General features: G+C 60.6%; 1 protein-coding gene across 1 annotated transcript; it reads right to left on the reverse strand.

Annotated features, from left to right (window-relative positions):
• Nucleotides 1–290: 290 nt before the first annotated feature.
• On the reverse strand, nucleotides 291–14,678 carry LDBPK_341500 (hypothetical protein, conserved; the record flags this gene model as incomplete). The annotated part of the gene is made up of 1 exon (XM_003864264.1): nucleotides 291–14,678. The coding sequence occupies one exon, from the start codon at nucleotides 14,676–14,678 to the stop codon at nucleotides 291–293; it is 14,388 nt and encodes a 4,795-aa protein (XP_003864312.1).
• Between the last annotated feature and the right edge of the window lie 2,796 nt (nucleotides 14,679–17,474).

Below are 17,474 nucleotides of genomic sequence, written 5' to 3' on the forward strand. Positions count from 1 at the left end.
AGGCGATATCAAAACACACATCAGCAAGCAGGTGGAGTGAGATAGAGACGAAGGGAGGGAGGCTTCCTATCAGATCTACCATGCACACACACACACACACATACACATACAAGTGCAGTTTCAAAGACCGGATAGGCTGCCTCCCCGCAAGCATCTCCCTCACACGCGCTCCTGAATCAGCAGAGTTGCTGTCCTCGTTGCTGCTGCATAAAAAGCCTGTGACGCGGTTAGCGCATGCAGGCCCGAGCCTTCCTCCTCGCTCTCTCTCCGTTTTTTTTTTCTTTGTGTGTCTAGAGAGCTGTGAGGATGCACACGTTGCAGGACGCCTCCGAGGCGCCTTGGCAGACGAGCGGGGCGTATGTGCGCACTTCTTCGTCACTGCACATGTCCACAAACTCGTACCAGTTGATGTGATGGGCGAACTCCTCCCAGGTAAGAAAGCCGTCGTGGACAGGATGCGGCAGCGGTGTTCGCTCGCGGCTGCGCAATCGCGCCTCCCGAAGCGCCTCGAGCTCAGCGCAGCGACTGCAGTCGACCTGCGGGAGTGCACAGCCTTCCGCGCCGCGCCGACAAGAATCAAGAGTGGCGCGCACAAAGTCAGATGCACTTTGTCGCCGCCCACTTCCCTCCGTTCTCTGAAGACTGTACCGTGGAGTCCACCGCATCTCTGCCAGCGCGTGTGCCAGCGCGCAACCGCCAAACGCCCTGATCTCTGGCGTCTGTGCAACAGCCATGAAGTCGTGCCACGCGTAGCTTCGAGCAACCTCGGCCACGGTAGCCGTGCGCTGCGAGCTGACCTGCACCACACGCTCAGGGACGCGCAGCAGCCACGATGTCGTCGCAGAGAATGCCTCTTCCATCTCTCGCATATCGTCTGAGACGCGGCCCGCAGAGGCCGAAGCTAAACTGGCCCGCCGCAGGGACGTGGCTGCGCCACGAGAGAAAGAGCGAGTTCCGCCGGTGCCATGGTCGAGCAGAAGATTTGCCGCTCGCCGGCACGGCACGCGCTGCTTTTGCCGCCGCACCGCTCCGCGGCCACCATTGTCGCCTCCACGGCGGTTGGTGTGCTCGTCACCGAAGGGGTGCAGCAGATCGGAGACAAGGCTGCGCACCGTGTCGAGCCCCATGATATTCACCAGGCTCATGTACTGCCCTTTCATCTGCTTCACGTAGGAGTCACGGTAGAGGAACGCAAGGTGCCAAATGGTGTCGCACACGTTGCGCCGCTGAACGGCGTCCCACTGCAGCCGTGAGTCCTGTGTCGAGCCGATGAGGAGGCTGGCTGCACCGGCCAACTTCCAAAGCGGGTCGTCCGCCGCGCCAGGTGAGCGATAAAGCGAGAGGGAGACGAGTAGCGGGTCAACAAGAAGTCGCTGAATTGCAACGACCCGGCTCCAGAGCGGTACACTGGACCTTCGCCGATGCCGCAAAGTCTGACCGCTGTCCTCCTGCGCTTTTGCGAAATGCTGCTTCGCGGCTATTAGCTCCCGCTCGAGGCGGACTTGCCATGGAAAGAGCAGCGCTTGACACGCTTGAGCAGCGCTAGCAGAGTCTATGCGTTTGCACGACGACGATGGCCGTAGAGCCTCCCAGCTGGACACCACCTCCTCAACGTAGCCCATCATGGCTGTGATGAAGCCGTCTTCGATGTGCAGCTCCACGGGTGTCAGCCAAGCAGCCACAACAGAGCAGTAGAGAATAGGCGTGATACGGAGCAGCTTGCGTTCAATCTGAAACCCGCTCTCCCGGTCATCGACGAGCTGCGCGACGACGCGCTGCTTCGCAGACGGCCGCTCATCGTCCACCTGGAAGCTGCGGAAGCGCAGCTGAATCTGCTGAACATCACCCTCATTCGCGTCCTCATAGGACCCTGTCGCCGACGGTCGACTCGCGCCATTTGAGACACGCGCACCCTGTACAAAGGAGAAATCCACTGGTTGGATGGCCAAGAGCAGCATGTCCTGCAGCTGCCCTTCCCGCTTGCCAGTGGTGCGGCACAAGACGTACATGCTGGCGAGGTGCAGCGCAAGCGATAGCTGCGGGAAAGGCAGCGTGCGGTAGACATCAACGGTGGGCTCCATCGTGATACTCACTGCGTAGCTGATGCCGTGCACACCGCGTACACGAACAAAAAGCAGCGATGACGCACCAGTGGCGCTGTCCCCCACATCGAGCTCGCACTGGAACGCGTCGACGGTGCTGGAGCGGCAACCGATCTGCTGAGGGTCGAAGTTGAGCACGCACGACGCTGCAGCTGCCGGTGTTGCCTCTTGCGCGCTGTTCGCTGTCCCATCGACACCGTCGGTAAGGACCCAGAGCTCTACCTCAGCCGGCAGACGCCCGGCTGCGGGCGGCGCGTCCCACGTCCACGCCTTGCGGCGCCGAGGGAACACTGTCGAGACGCGACGCCCTCCGCGCTGCCGGAAGCACACCGTGAAGGAGGTGCGGTTCTCCAGCACCAGCGGCGGCTGCACGGCTTCTTCCACCTGCACGCACATCATGCATCCCTTGTGCTCGTATGTCCTGACGTTGAACACCTTCGCCTCCTCCCGTCTGACGAACAGTTCCTCACCCACTTCAAGGATGTCCTCCGGGCGAAGCGGCGGCAGGCGGTCAACGACACCCTGCGCAGCCCGCTGCCCTGCCCTGGCAGAAGTTTGCGGCCAGTGCTCAGCCAGTGAGCCACGGGTCTGATAAACCAGGTTCACGTACTGCTCCTCCACCGTGTGGATTGCAAACGGCGGAGACCAGAGGCACTGCTCGATGTTGTGCACCTTGTCGTCGCACATCGCAAAGGAGAAAAGCGGTTCCACTCTGCCGTCGGCCATGGCTGGTGCCACGAGGGTGCTGACTACCGTCTTGGTGAAGGGTGCCGCTTGCGCTGTCGGCGCTGGGGGGTGATACCCACCGCTGCTGCTGTGCTGGGAAAACCGCAGCGCGTACGGCGACTTGTTCACCAGCACCCAGCGCGGGAAAATGGACACGACACGGGTGTCGCTATAGGCACGGACGGAGGCCTGATGGCCCATCTCGACGCGGCACGAAAGAACCCACACAGCCCCGCGCTTTTGGCGGCTGGCGCAGACAATCACCTGCACTTCTGCCGCCTCGTGGACCAGCAGCGGCTGCGACGACCACTCCGACCACAGCGCCTGAGCAGCACCACCGCTTGTTCCCGCCTCGGTGGGCTCCAGGAGGCGCAAAAAAAGACCTTTGCTTCCGGCGTGGCTTTTGTCTTTGTGGCACAACTCCGCTTGTAGGCTGTGGTACAGAAACGGTCCTGTGTGCACGGCAGCAAGCTGGGTGCCGCCACCGCGCGCGTTAAATTTCCACGGCGACACCGTCGCTGTGCGCTCCGTACGCCCCGACAGCCCCGCTATCGGGACGATGCACCGCTCCGTGTCGCCGTGATGCGGCCTTGTCGTATCGGCCAGTTGCACCGGCACATCGGTCTGATTGAAGATCCAGTGACGGCAGTACAAGGTAACTTCGCGTTGTGCATACTTGATGGCAAGCACAAGGGTTTCGTTGGTGACTGGGTCTACCAGAACGAGTTTTGTGTCACGACGCGTCTTGTCAAGAGGTGCGTGGACGCACGCCGGTGGGTGCTGCGCTGTTGGTATGCCGGCCGCTGGCGCGGTAGGCCACTGCGCCAGTGTGACGCCATTGGGCTGCTGCAGCGACACACTAAGGCACACATCCTCCAGTGGGTCCATCTCGGTTGCTCCGTAGCTTCCGTCCACGCCGACAGCGACGGAGCACACGCATGTGTAGACGGCCGTATCGGGGGATGTGTCAAGCAAAGAGATTCGCCTCCCTGGTTGAGTACGACGCGTTAGCAGCGTCACCGTGAGGGGAACGCCAACAGCGTTGCGAATGGTCACCACAGCCTCTGCTGTGACGATGACGGAACGCAACGGAGAGAGGGACGGGTGGCGTAGCACATCCGCCGGCTGCCTCGCTGCCGCCTGTATACGGAGGAGGAAGTACGTCTTGCCAGGCTGTCCAGATAACACTACGAAGTTCTTGCCGACTGCGATGCGCGCGACTCCGCCTGCGTCACTGCCGCGGCTAGCACTGCTCCTGCTGCCGTGCACGGAGCTGCACACACACAGAAACACAGTTCCCGCCAGGCAAGGGAGACTGTCGTACGACATGCCGAGTGACACAATCGAGTCTGCGTCCAGCTGCATCTGGGTAAGTGCGGGGCTTGACGTCGACACCTCAGCAAAGTTGCCTAGAGCCAAGGCCACGCGGCGGCGCAGCACCTGCACAGGGACGCATTGAGAGGATGCCGGGGGTACGACGCCAACTGCGTCGTATGTTCCAGGTGCGTCCACGACAACTTGCAGCAGCGGCATGCTAAGCCGATTCGTGAAGGTGACAAGTGTGTGCAGAAGAACCTGCTTCTGACCCTGGCGCTCAAGTGGGACAGATACGTCGGCGAGGATGTAGCGCTGCAGTGGCCCACTGGTGCCCATAGTTACCCGTTGAACACCAACCGACGCCAGTGTTATCACGGCTCCGCATGCCTTTGACGCCGGCGCGGTAGATGGGCGTTCCTGCTGCTGCTGCTGCTGCACGATGATCTTCTGGTGCTCTAGCGGAAGCTCCTTGCCACGATATCGTGGTAGATTGAACTCCCACTCCTGCCCGACGTGCAGCACGCGCGCACGCGTGGAAGCGGCATCGTCGTCGTGGCTGTCGCTTGCTCGTCGCTGCACGCCCTGCGGATTCTCCACGTATTCCGGTAGCTGAACCACGACATCAAGCCCGATGGTCTGCACCATCTTGAATGCGTGGAAGACGGATGCACTTGCGACACCGCCGTCTGACGTGCCGCGCATGGCCAGCGCATCAACTCCAGCCGACTCGAACATGTCCCGCAGCAGCAGTAGCTGCCGCACGTTGCGCAGCATTTCTGAGGAGAAGCACAGCTTAACGCTGCTCATGCGCGTCGAGAGCCGCGCATACCCTTTCCGGTCGTATAGGTCCATGACAGAGGCGTTCTTGCGTGAGCTGAAGGACACCTTCACCTCTACTGGTTCAAGAACCGGCGCCCACTGTGACCGGGACAGCTCATAGTACTCCAGCTGAAGCACGAAGCGCAGCTCAGCGCTTGTGTGCAGAGACTCGAGTGCGCATTGAGGAGTGTGGATCTCATTGGCATAGAAGCAAAAAAGAGGGGTGTCGTTGTCTTGGCTGTCGTCGATAATGAACAAGCTCACGTATGGGATTTGCAGCAATACGGTGGCCACGGTGGTGTCGGCACCGGCGGAGGCCGCCAAAACATTCCTCGCCTCCCCACCGCTGCGGGAATGGCGTGCCTGCACAAGCGACCCTACGCTCGCCTCGCTGTCGGCTCCGACCGCGTCCCAGCCGCGGTGCAGCGAGGACAAGCCAGACCACACATCCCGACGCACCGCATCTTGCCAGCGCGATGCGGCCGCCTGCGCGTGACGCACCGCCCGTGCCACGAACACGGCGTCGCTGTACCGCACCCGCACCTCAACGCCTGTGCTGGCACTGACGTGGATCGTGTCAAGACGCACCGGCAACCCAGCGGGCCCGCCAGTGCGACGTCTCTTTTCTTCCGTCATCAGGACTTTCATGGCCCAGTCTGACACAAGGTCAGACGTGTCGACAGCGGTGCCGCCGTGCTGCGCACAATACTCACTTCGAACGCCCGCATGCGCCAGGTCAAACGCCCCCGTCAGCTCATCCTCATCTGTTGCAGCGGATCTAGAGTTCACGAGGCACAGGTTCATGTCAGTGTATAGAACGAGGGTGCGCTGAGCCCACGTGGTTGAGGCGTGGCCTGTGCTGGCGCACAACATGGACGCTGTGCCGGCGACCGAGCGCGGCTCCGGAATGCGCAGCTCGACTTGGACTTCGCCGATAAACCGCTGCCACCTTGGAGAGGCTACTTCTTCAACGGCCTTGGTGGACTCCTCGGCTGCGGTGCGCCGCTGGTGATCCATCTGCAGAACCGCCGAGCGGACAACATCGGCAGCGTCTCTCTCCAGCGCGGACGGTGGCGGCACTACGCTGCAGGTCTCAGGATCGATCACAACATACGAGCCGTTGCCGGCGGCGACGTACGCCTCGATCGACAAGGCGGTCATGCACACGGTGGCGTTCATGATGCGCAGTGTCACGCCTTCCTCGAGAAAAATGAGCTTCCCGTGCCGCGAGGCGTTCATGTGAATCGTGTGACCATTGCCATAGAGGTACACGAGGCTGTAGAGCTTGTTGGTCACGCGCAGCGGCGTCCGCTCCGACAGAAGCAAATCCTCGCTGAGCCACAAATCCTGCTGCACCAAGCGCTCTTTTGCCGACTGGTAGCCTGGCACGGTTACCTGCAGGTACGGGGTGTAGAGGAGGTCTACCCACGCCATCATCGGCACGGCCTCAACCGTCACTGTGACTTGCCCGGCCTGCAGCGCGCCTCTGTACGCCTTGGTCTGTTCCTCCTGTACGACACGTAGCGAGCAAGACTTGCGAGCTGCTCGTGTGGCGGCCCGGCACGAAGCCGCCGTGACAGCAAGGGTGGGAATCACGTTTTCGGTGCCGAGGAGGCAGCTGGCCAGCGTCACAACCAGCCGCAGCGATACCCCTCGCTCGTTGAGGTCATCGTCGGCGTCCGCTATGCCGGACCAGTTGTGCTGACCAGCGTAGTAGGCTGCATTGAGATCGCTTAGCTCAAAGTACACTGCCGTTTGATGGCCGGACCCATCATCGCCGTTGCCCGCGTGCACGCGCAGACGCAGCGAAGAAAGATGGAAGAGGAAACACCTTGCCTTGGATGGTGAGTTCGTTTGCCTGTTGCGGTGCTGTTGCGATTTCTGCGGCGCGGCTGTCGCTGTCAGATCGGGTGCGGTGGCTGCGGCTGCGGCTGCTATGGACTGCGACGCCGACGAGAAGTACTTCATAATGGCTGCCAGGAAAGATGTTTGCTGAAGCGCCACACGGAGTAGCGCTGTGTAGTGGAGCTGCGTCAGCGTCAGATGCAACGCATCCATGCCAAGGCGCCACTCCTCGATGCCGCCTGTGGCGCCAGCAGCGGAGGACTCAAAGGACTGCCCACTCTGCATCAGCTGACGCTGAACACGGATGCCAAACCGCTCCACGAGCACTGTGCCGTTCTGCATCCCTTGGATGGCAGAGATGGAGATGCTCTGAAGATGCAGTACTGTTTGAGCACCGTCAAAACACTCGCGCTCCTGGATCACTGAGTTCCAGGACACTGATGCCGCCTCCGTGACGATCACCAGCATCTCCTGTTCGTCCACAGCTCGCAGAATCGCCGCCTCAAGGGATACAGAGGGGTATCCTGGCGTGGCGGACACAGCCACTTCCGTTTCACCTACAAGCAAAGCAATACGCCCACTCTGCAGTTGCAGTGCATAGCTACGATGTAACGCGGATGTCGCCGTCGTGATGATAGAATGAGGTGACGCAGGCGCTGCGCTGTCGCGGAGCCGCGCCGCTGCGCACAACTTCACCTGCGTGCACACGCCATCCAGCATCGCTGCCGCGTGCATCATCGAAGGTGCGAAAAGCCACAGCGGCTGTAAATCGAGGATAACCTTGCACTGCATGGGTGCATTCTCCAGCGCCACGTAGAACACGTCACTTTCCGGTGATGCCGCCTTTGTTGGCAGTGCGCTGTCGTGTTTCGCCGCCGGCAGCTCTCCGAACAGCTCATCGAGCAGGCTGGCGTCTTTCGGCTTCGGTGGCCCCATCGGCGAGCCCGACGCTACGCGTGCGTGCGGTGATGCGTGACGACGGGGCCGAGGGAACGCCGCCACGGGCGCTCGCCACTCCGTCGGTTGTTCCAGCGCGAGCGGAATGGCCGTCACGACAGAGCCGCCGCTGCTGGTGTCTTCGAGCACGCAGCGAACAAGTCGGGCAACCCGCACCATCGCATACGACGCATTCGGATTCTTGCACAGCTCGACTTGCACCCTCGATATCGCACAGCTCAGCACAAGTGCCGGCGTGCTAGGCGTGGGTGCTGCGGAGCTGGGGGAGTATGCGGGCACGGCAGAGCATGGAATACGGCACTCGAGATGTTGAAGGCGAATGCGCCCCACTTGCTTTGCCCGCCCGTCACTGGCGTTACCACCACTGGACTCGTGAGAGGGTGTCGGTGTCCTGGCTCTTGACGCTGACGGCGGTGCCTGGTCCATGTAGCGGAGGAGGCTCGCACGCAGCTGCCGGTCGTCAACGACCATTGCCCGGAGAATTACGACTGCCTCGCCGTTGACAGTGGCTGTTACCGCACCAAACGACTCCACAGAGAGGAAGACCGCTCTCTCTGGAAGGGCCGCGGTGCCAGTGGCGCTTGTCGAGTCCACCTTGGGGGTTACCAGCCAACGCCAACTACACTGCACCCTGAGAGACGCGGCTGGCGTAGCGGCGGCGCTGTGCAACGGTGCCACCTGAAGAATACATAGCCCATCGCTTTCCGGCAAGTCTGATGTCGCCGTACTCGGCGCGCCGCAGCCGAGCCACACCTGCTGCGCTGCGAAGGAGCAACTCAGCTCTCCGCTGGCAGAGCGCACCGCAGAAGCAGTAGCGTCGTTGAGCCGCAGCAGGCATTGCATAGACTGGCCGCCACTGTGGCTGGAATTGGACCGCGACGTGCTGATACACAGCGTCGCCGCTCCCTTCACACTCAATGTCCACGTGCTCTCCTCCGCGACCGCCTTGAGCAGCGAGGCAGGTGAAGACGCGTCTACCGCGTCTGACTCCATCTCCTTGCCGAACGCGGTGGGCCGGAAAAAGTTGGCGTGAACGACGTCCATCACGTGCGTGAGATCGGCGCTCGAGCAACGCAGAACGCACGACTCCGTCCTTGACGGTAGGACCACCACAAAGGACTTGCGCCGCGGTCCGCCGGCTGCCCATAAACATCGCGCATCGAACACAGAATGAGCGATATTGACGTGCCAACTGGGAAAGCGCCACTGAAATGGTGCTCCCGAACTCGGCTGAGCATGAGAGATGAACATGTCAGAGGAGTGGATGTCGTATACGATGTCTACCGCTGTTGCCGCCGGTGACTGGTCGGAGGTGGAAGACGAGGCTGGAACTTGCACACGGTCGGTAAAGAGAAGGTGCGCCGCCGCGAGGAGGAGGTGGGGCGCCGGCGATGGCAGCGGCGCAGAAGTGACCGCTTGCGCCAACCAGTCTACCTGCCTCGGCGTCTGTAGCACGACCGATTTCAGGGTCACAGACTTACGCACATGCGTCCACGACACAGCCGCCGTGGCCTTTTCAGGAGCCCGCCACGATAGCGGGGGGCAGAGCAGCGCCCCCGCGCAGAACCAGCACGGCTCCCGCACCACCACCGCCGAGGCGCGCTCCACAAGACCCTCTCGAATGGATCCGAGGAGATGCATGAGCAAGGGGTACAAGAAGAGCAGTCGCACACGACGCAGCTCCAACTTGAGCTCTTGCTGATCGCGGATGCCCATAACACAGGCACCCTCGACGTCCTCACCACCGCCGTCCCTTCCGCACAACCAATCGGAGAAAGAGAGCATTGGCGGTAGCCTATGCCGCTTCCAGTCTACCGACAGTTTCGCGCTGTCGGCGCGTGATTCACTGGGCGTGGAAGCGCCGTCCGGCTGCATGAGTGTGACCCAGTTCGCCTTGCCCGGCACAGCCCCGGTAGCTGAGGGGCAGCACCACTGCAGTTGTGGGCTCTCGGCGGTCATCCGCACGTGATCGCATGCTTCTGTCGTGCGCCACTCCAGGACCGGGCCAAGCGCTTTGAATCGAAGCACAGGAATGTCCCTAGACACCATAGGCTCGTCCGCAGCGCCTTCGAGGTCCACGTTTACTTGTAGCGCAGGCGCGGTCACGTCGACATGAGTACACAGTGCGTTGCCACCGCACTCGCTGGCTCCACCCCACCCCACCTCGACATTCGTGGTGATTCTCGAGCTCACGTCCGCGCCTTCGCCTACTTCTTCCTTCCGCGTGTCCTCGTCACTACCAAGCGACCGCCACCACGGATAGCCGGCAATGACTTCTGCGCCAAACAGCCGGTTCGTGAGCAGCCCTATCGTGTCCCAGAACGCCTCACCGCACTCCAACAGAGTTGGGCCGGCCCGCAGACACATCCGCGCGGATGGTCCGACGCGCATGGTGCACCGCCTCGAAGATGGCAGCGGCGACGGGCGCCTGTAGTGCACAAAACGCATGAAAAACGCGATGGAGTCTCCTGCGGTCCGGCTGCCGCTGATGTCGTTCGTGGAAGAGCTCGATGGAACGCTCACATCGAAAAGTTTCACATCACTGTCGTGCGCCGCATTACCACCGAAGCGGGCGCACAACGCCACGCTAGTTGCAACGCTGAGTTCGTAGCTCTGCTTATCACGGTAGCAGTCGTGGCGCAGGAGAAACGGCGTGAAAGATAAGACTGCGTCGCGGCGAGGGGATCGACAGGCATCGGCGGAGTCGCTGTTCGTCTCCAAAGCATGCAAGCACACAGCAGGCTCGCTTCCTTCGCACGTCATGCGCAGCGAGGGAAAAGATACCGTCACCCCGTAGAGGGGCTGCTTGCGTAGCTCTGGTGCTGAAACGGCGGTGCCGTAGCGGGCCTGCACGGAGGGGCGAAGCAGCAACGGTGGCGTAGCTTCAGACACACAGCAGCGGCGCAGCGCCGTCGCGAAGGCGCGTGCCTCGGCATCGCTGGCGCACTGGAAGGCGACGTAGCGACAGGGAACCGCCTGCGTGTGCGCAAGGACGCGACTCAGAGCCTTTCGAACCTGCTCCTGTGAGGGCGCGTTGTTGTCCCCCTCTACCGCGTTCCCTTTCTCCAGCCACGCGTTGACAGCCCGCTTCAGCCAGAACGCGTTTTCGAGGAGCGCCGGCGGCACCTTCAGTTTGTCAAGCAGCAACCGCTTTGCATCCCGGTAGCCGCTTGCCAGCGCTTCCTCGTGATTCCTGCCGCCCTGTGAGACGTAAAGGTGCACACAAGGCCCTGCGGTGACACTAGCAGCGGCCGTGCCCCCAGAATCGTTCTCGCCGTCGAGGAGGACGTGTGTGCAGCCGTCCTGCAGCGTGTAATACTGCGCCGGGAACGTTGAGCGTTGTGCGTGGTAGACAACACACACGCCAAGACGCACGCTGACTCGCTGAGGAAGAGAGACAGCGGCCGCCAACGTGGAGTGCTGCCGTGCTGCAGAGAACGGATGCAGCTGCTTGTAGCGCGACTCCAGTTCGTCTGCTGCGTGCGGCGGAGCGTCGTCATCGACGTCGCCGGCAGCTCCTTGACGCGCATGCGCAGCGGGCCAGAACCTCTTTCCTGTCGTGTGCGGAAGCACGCGCACGCGACACATGTAAACGGCTTCGCTCTCTGGACTTTGCGCCGCGCCCATTTGTCGGGCACCACGCTCCTGAATATTAAGCTCGACCGATGCTGCCAAGTCTGTCAGCATGGTACAGGCGGTCGTGAGCACCGAGAGGCTGGTGCGCGACCATGTCAGACTGACGGCATCGCTGGAGGACATGCGAAGGCTCCACTGAGGCAGATTGGGGTGGCATCGCCCCAAAAGACTCCGCTCTACCACCGCGGCGATGGCCGTGTCAGGCAGCAGCACGCCCCTCTCAATGGAGAGCGGCCCGTCAGCAGAAGGGTCGTTTCGTGGGAAGAACACAGAGAGACGCGCGGCGGCCATCCGAACGTGAAAGCAGTCGATCCAATCCGTGTCAAGTGAGCCGAGCGCTGCAGCGGCGGTGGCCGTCGTCGTCGGGGAGGTGCTTGCGTTAGAATGATTCTCGCTTACCTCCCTGCGCAAGCGCCCCTGCAGCTGTAGGCGGTGCACTGCATCATTGCGCAGACACAATTGCGTCAAGGCGAGCTCGCAGCCCTGGACCTGTGGTACCTCGGAGAGGGAGATGCGCACGGCATCCACTGCCACCGACCAGTCAATGGAACGCTGTTGCTCCACCCTGCGCCGCAGAACAACGAGCCGCGCGTCCTCATCTGTCGCACAGCGCTGCTCAGCGTACGTCATGCGCGGTGACACAGGCATTGCCAACGCTGTGAAGTCGCCATCAACGTTGGCATCTATCGAGGGTGATGTATAGACTTGTGCGTCGCCCACACTGTCACTAGCGGCCGAGTGCGACAGCGCTCTTTCGGGCCACATTACCGTAAACAAAAAGTCGCTCAAGTGACGCAGCGGTACAACATCAATGACCACATGCACGAGTGCCAGCCCAACGCGCACGCAATGAAGCGCCGATGCCCGAGACGTCAGCTGCTGAGCAGATCGCGCTGTCCACTCCACCTTCACAGCGGCGTGGCGGTGGCACTCGTCCGGCACGATAGACCAGCAGGACTCGAGGGGAGAGAAGGTGCGAAACCGTGATTGGTGCACCGATGCTTCTCGCTCGGCCACATTCGCAGCTGATGTGCGCGGGCTGCCAGCGCCGCTAGTGCTTCGAAGAGGACACGACAAATCGCTCTTTGAGCCATCCTGCTGCACGCCTGTACGACATATGGCGAAAATCACCTCCTCTGTCGGCGCATGCGTGAACTGCCGGGTCTCCGGCGCCGCGAGAGAGGCGGCTGTGATGGAGAAGCGCTCCATGGCTCCCCAGTAGTACGCAGCCCCCAGAGCCGACCCACTAGCAGCGCTGACTCCTCCCCACTCGACACCTGCCTGGAGGGTGTGCAGTGCCACTTGGGCAAGCGTTTCGGGTGCTGTAGTGGAGGCCGCGACTTTACCTCTAATGAGGGATGGTGTGCTTGGCGCCCTCAATGCTCTGCTCTGCAGTTCCACCCTCAGCTCCTTGGCGTGGAGGAAGACGACACAGCTGGGGACGCCGCGATGACGGATAGGTTTTTTTGATAGGTTCGCGGTTGCTGGATCGGGAGTCGACGCAGTCAGCGATGTGTCGGATCGCGAAAGGGCCTTTGCCTCCTCAGGGGACATGCCGAGCTCTTGTGCAATGACTGCTCGCTGCGCATCTGTCCATTGCTCAGCCGTCATGAGTTGCACGAGTTCCCGCAGCTCGGCACGGGCCTCCTCACTCAGGCCGTCGTCGGCGGCACCGCTGGCGCGAACGCTTGCCGAAGCTGTCGGCTGCGACCCCGAGCGCCAAAACGAGAACCACCCGCCTTTCACCACTGTGGCGAGCAGCTGAGCGGGCGGCGCGCTGGGGCGCACAGGGCTTGGGGTGTCTGTCTCACCTGCGCTGGCCGCTGCCCTCTTCTCACGAAGCAACTTTTCATACTCGACGCGCTCCACGCCGACTCGCCTCATGGCAAGTCGCTTCCCGAGCTTTAGCACGTCGATCGACAGCTCGTCCTCTAGCGCGACCAGCTCCACGTGCTCGTCCACCGTCAGGGGCTCCAGCCATCCCGTTGCCCTGAGTGAAATTCGTTGTTGCCGCAGGTACAGTCGCATGTATCGATCACGCTTCTGCTTCATCGAGGTGTAGGCGAGCCACGAAAAAGGCGTTAACTTGCCAGCGGACGCCAGTGCCGCGGTCCTGTTATTTTGAACCTGCTGTCGTACCGCGTCCAGAGTGTACCGCCACCACGCACGCGGGTTAGCTCTCAGACGCTCCCCGATAGGGCGTAGCCGACGAAGCGCCTGCCGTTGTCGCACGTGCACCAAGTACTGCACGAGGCCATAGCACGTTGTGCACCTCTCGCTTGTGATGGTGCACGAGCACGCGTCATCCATGCGCACGGCGGCCATGTACTGCGGGGTCGAGACGTCCGTGTAGACGGGCTGGTAGGCAAGCTCCACTGCCACATCGAACGGCTTCAGTAAAGAGAGTTCTCTTTCGTTGCTCGTGCTGGTGCGCAGCGAGGCTGCGAGGCCGCGAAAGGAGATGAGCTGCCGCGCCACACGCTCCCCTGGGGCGACGAAGGCCGGCTCAAAGCGCTCGTTGCACCCGCGCGTTTTGATCTCTTTGATTTGAAAGGAGAGCGACGCCTGCTGGGCGGATAGCGGCACCGAAGCGTCTATGTGCGCGCTTGGCGAGGGTGGAGAGCGCATCGAGTGCGGCGGATGCCCCTGCGGTGGCTTCAGCGTTGATGCTTCACCGACGACCCCGCCTGAAACCACGTCATCGCCACCTGGGGCTGCACAGGCGACGCAGGATGTGTAGTGCACCCACACCTCTTCCACCTCAACGCGAATGTTGTTCAGAATGCTGGCCTTCAGGCGGGCGGTAAAGTTGCTGTCGCTGCTATCAGCCGCGTCGGCTGTCGGCGGCGGCACCGAGGTTGGCGCCGGTGCAGAGTTGCTTGCCTGCGACAGGTCTTCGCGGAAAGCCATCAGAAGCGCCTCATCCGTCGCGGCCAACTCTCGAATCTTGCGTGCGCGGGCCTCTCTGACGTCTTGGTCGATGCTATAGCCAGCGGTTTCTTTGTCCGCGAGAATAAGCTGAGCCTTTCGAATCTGAACCACCACCGATTCTGATCGCAGGCGCGTCCAAGGAATGACAATGGTCAGCTCCTCGATGGTGCCCATGAGCACACACACAGGCACGTCCAGGAAGCGCAGTGCGTCTTGCCGCACCTTCAAATTCCGCATATGCACGAGGCCATTCCACACCGACACCTTGACGTGTTCGCGATCGATGTTTTCAAAGTATTCCCCCAGGTGGGAGGTGAGAAGATCGGCGACGAGCTTGTTAAACATGACGCACAGGCCGCTGATCAGATTAGAGTTGTGTATGTGTAGGGGGTAGAAGATGTGAGAGGGTTAAAGAACCCCCGAAGGGCAGATGGCATGAAGCAGCGCAACTCGTGAAGGACTGGAAGGCGCAAAGAGACAGAGCGAGAGAGTACAGAGAGGCGACTGGCCCACATCAGATCTTTACTGTGCACTGCGACCGGTCGCCGACTCACTCGCTGGCCCAGCAGGAGAGAGAAACGACACCCCCAGAGAAGAGGCAAACAGGGCGCGATGAACGTAAGCACGGGTATCCCAGAAAGCCCGACAATAAGGTGAAAGGGTGGTGGCGGTGGTGTTGGTGTCGGGGAGGGGGGCTTGGCAAGTGGTATGCAATGGCGGCCACCTGTTTCCCAAACACGTGCATCGTGAGAGGGGGGGGGGGATGGACAGAGCAAAGAAGGACATACAAGCAAGGAAAAAAAGGTCGTGCCTTGTGCAGCCTCGCGGGGCGCGCTGATGTGCGTCTGCGATTACGTTTGCATGAAAGGCCAGGCCCGAGGGCAGGACAAAAAAAAAGAGAGCGAGAGACATGCAAAGCAAAGCAAGCGGCGCAGAGGCGCACCATCTCTTCTTGAAGAACGACGCCAATGACCTCGCCACGACAGAAGCAAATAGAAACCAATACTGTGTGTAGTGCGACACAAGGAGAGATGCGCAGGGGCCGGCTGGGAGGGGGCCATCGCAAGGGATGGGAGGTTCACTGAAATCAGGCGTGCAGGAAAGCATCACCAGAGAGGATAGCGGAGAGTGCGGATTGGAGAATGATGTCCGCAAATGGATCTCACTGGGAGAGGAGAGACTACTCACTGGCTCGACAGGGGGAGGGAGGGGGAAGCGAGCAAGAAAGGAGAGCCACACCTCGTCTACTTGCTGAGGTGGACGATTTCGCTGCGCTTGCCCAATCCTTGTGTCTCTGTATGGGTTCTTCCTGCCGGTCTTAGCGGCGTTGCACAACGCGCCAACAGTCGCCACACACCTTTCCGCTGCCATCAGATCCGAAAGGGAAAAGCGGATGTGTCTCGTTTCCTCTTGCTGCGCATTGCTATCCTTTTGCCATGCCCGTGATCTGATGGTAAAGGGGAAGGTATGCGCTTCACCAAACAATCAAATACCTCCCCCTTGCCCGTTCCGTCTCACACAACAGCAGGTGAGCCACATGTCGAAGAGGAACAACATGCAAATCACGGAGGCATACACTGGAGAAAGCGATCTTGATAGTTGCGTATCCCCGGTCGACACCTCTTGTCACTTGATGATGGTGTGCCTGCGTGGTAGTCTGTCGTGAAATGCCTGCGCCCAAGTATCTGTGCTCCTTTTGACAGCCCACCAGCACCGACAAACAAAGAGCCTGCCATCAGACCTGCACACAGATACACTCGCACCGAAATTTCTATCTGCCGTTATGCGTGCTTGGTGAGTGTCTGCAAGTATGGGATGATTTGCTGTGGAGAAGGGGGAGAGGGAGGGAGAGGGGAACGGGCATTCCACAGCATAGCATACAGAAGATGCACTTCGTGTTGCATAGGTGAGGGAGCGACCATAAAGAGACATCGAGTATAGTTTGCACACAATAGGAAGGGGCAAAAACGAAAAAGAAAGTGATACACACGTGACAAAAAACTTTATATATATGCATGTATGTATATGTGTATGCGTACACATGAATGCGTGCATGCCCCCTTACACAAAAAGGGAATAAGGACGACAACATCATAGGCGGGACGATCCTTCTCATCCCATCCTTAGAAAGCATGGCTACATTCTTATAAAACAACACAGAAGAGGGGGGGGGTGCGAGGGCGAGATCGCACAACAGCACATGCAAGAACGAAGCAAGCAGAAGCAAGCAAAAAAAAAAAACGACATACACAGAGGCGATCGTGCCCAACACGGTAAGGTATTCGGGCTGAGCCCTGACGCGTGTTCATCAGGAATTCGCCGCAAACGAAGTGACGTAAGGGCGCGAAAAAAAATGAGCGCTTGATCCGAGACTCAGTACGGCGAATGCGCTATGACCTGCGTTGAACTTCTCTTCCGTGCTCCCCCCTGCTCTGCTCTGTCCGACTCCTCGGTCTTTGGTGCATCACGCACGGTAAGCTCGCTGCCACCACAATTTCATGCACCCCTCGCAGAAGACGTCTAGAAAAACTTTAACAAAATACAGCAGCAGAGGGTGGGCCCAACGTGAGCAGAAGTAGCAGAGAAGGCGGGGGAGGGGGGTGATCAACGCAAGGATAGCAGCAGAGGGACCACCTGAACAGGGAAGAGAAAGAAGACACAGCGAGTGAACGAAAACCTTCAACTCCTCCCCATCATCGCCATTGACGCAGAGCGTTGCGCTAAGGAAGGCTGTGCTACATAACCGTATTTGCCGACCGGCTACTAGGCGGCTACCTTTCGAGTACTCAGAGAGCCCTCGGCGAGCCGGCAGAAGAAAATCTGTGTGTCACACCACAATTTGAGTGCCGTGTCTCTGGACAACGAGTTCACGAACAGATTGTCATCATCGACAACAGATACGAGGGATGCGACTGGCTGCGGCTCCACATCAAACACATCGAGAGCAGCAGCACGAATAGTGCCTTTTTTGAGAGCCTCGATGATGTCAGCTTCGCACACCGACATGCCACGGCCAATGTTGATGAAGACGGCGCTCGGCTTCATCTTTGCAAAGAACGCCTTGTCGAAGAAGCGCCTCGTGTGCTCCGTGCCAGGCAGCACAGAAACGACAAAGTCGGCCTCACGGATCGACTCGTCCAG

This window comes from Leishmania donovani, chromosome 34 (assembly GCF_000227135.1).
Source record: "Leishmania donovani BPK282A1 complete genome, chromosome 34".
In the NCBI taxonomy this organism is placed as follows: Eukaryota; Euglenozoa; class Kinetoplastea; order Trypanosomatida; family Trypanosomatidae; genus Leishmania; species Leishmania donovani.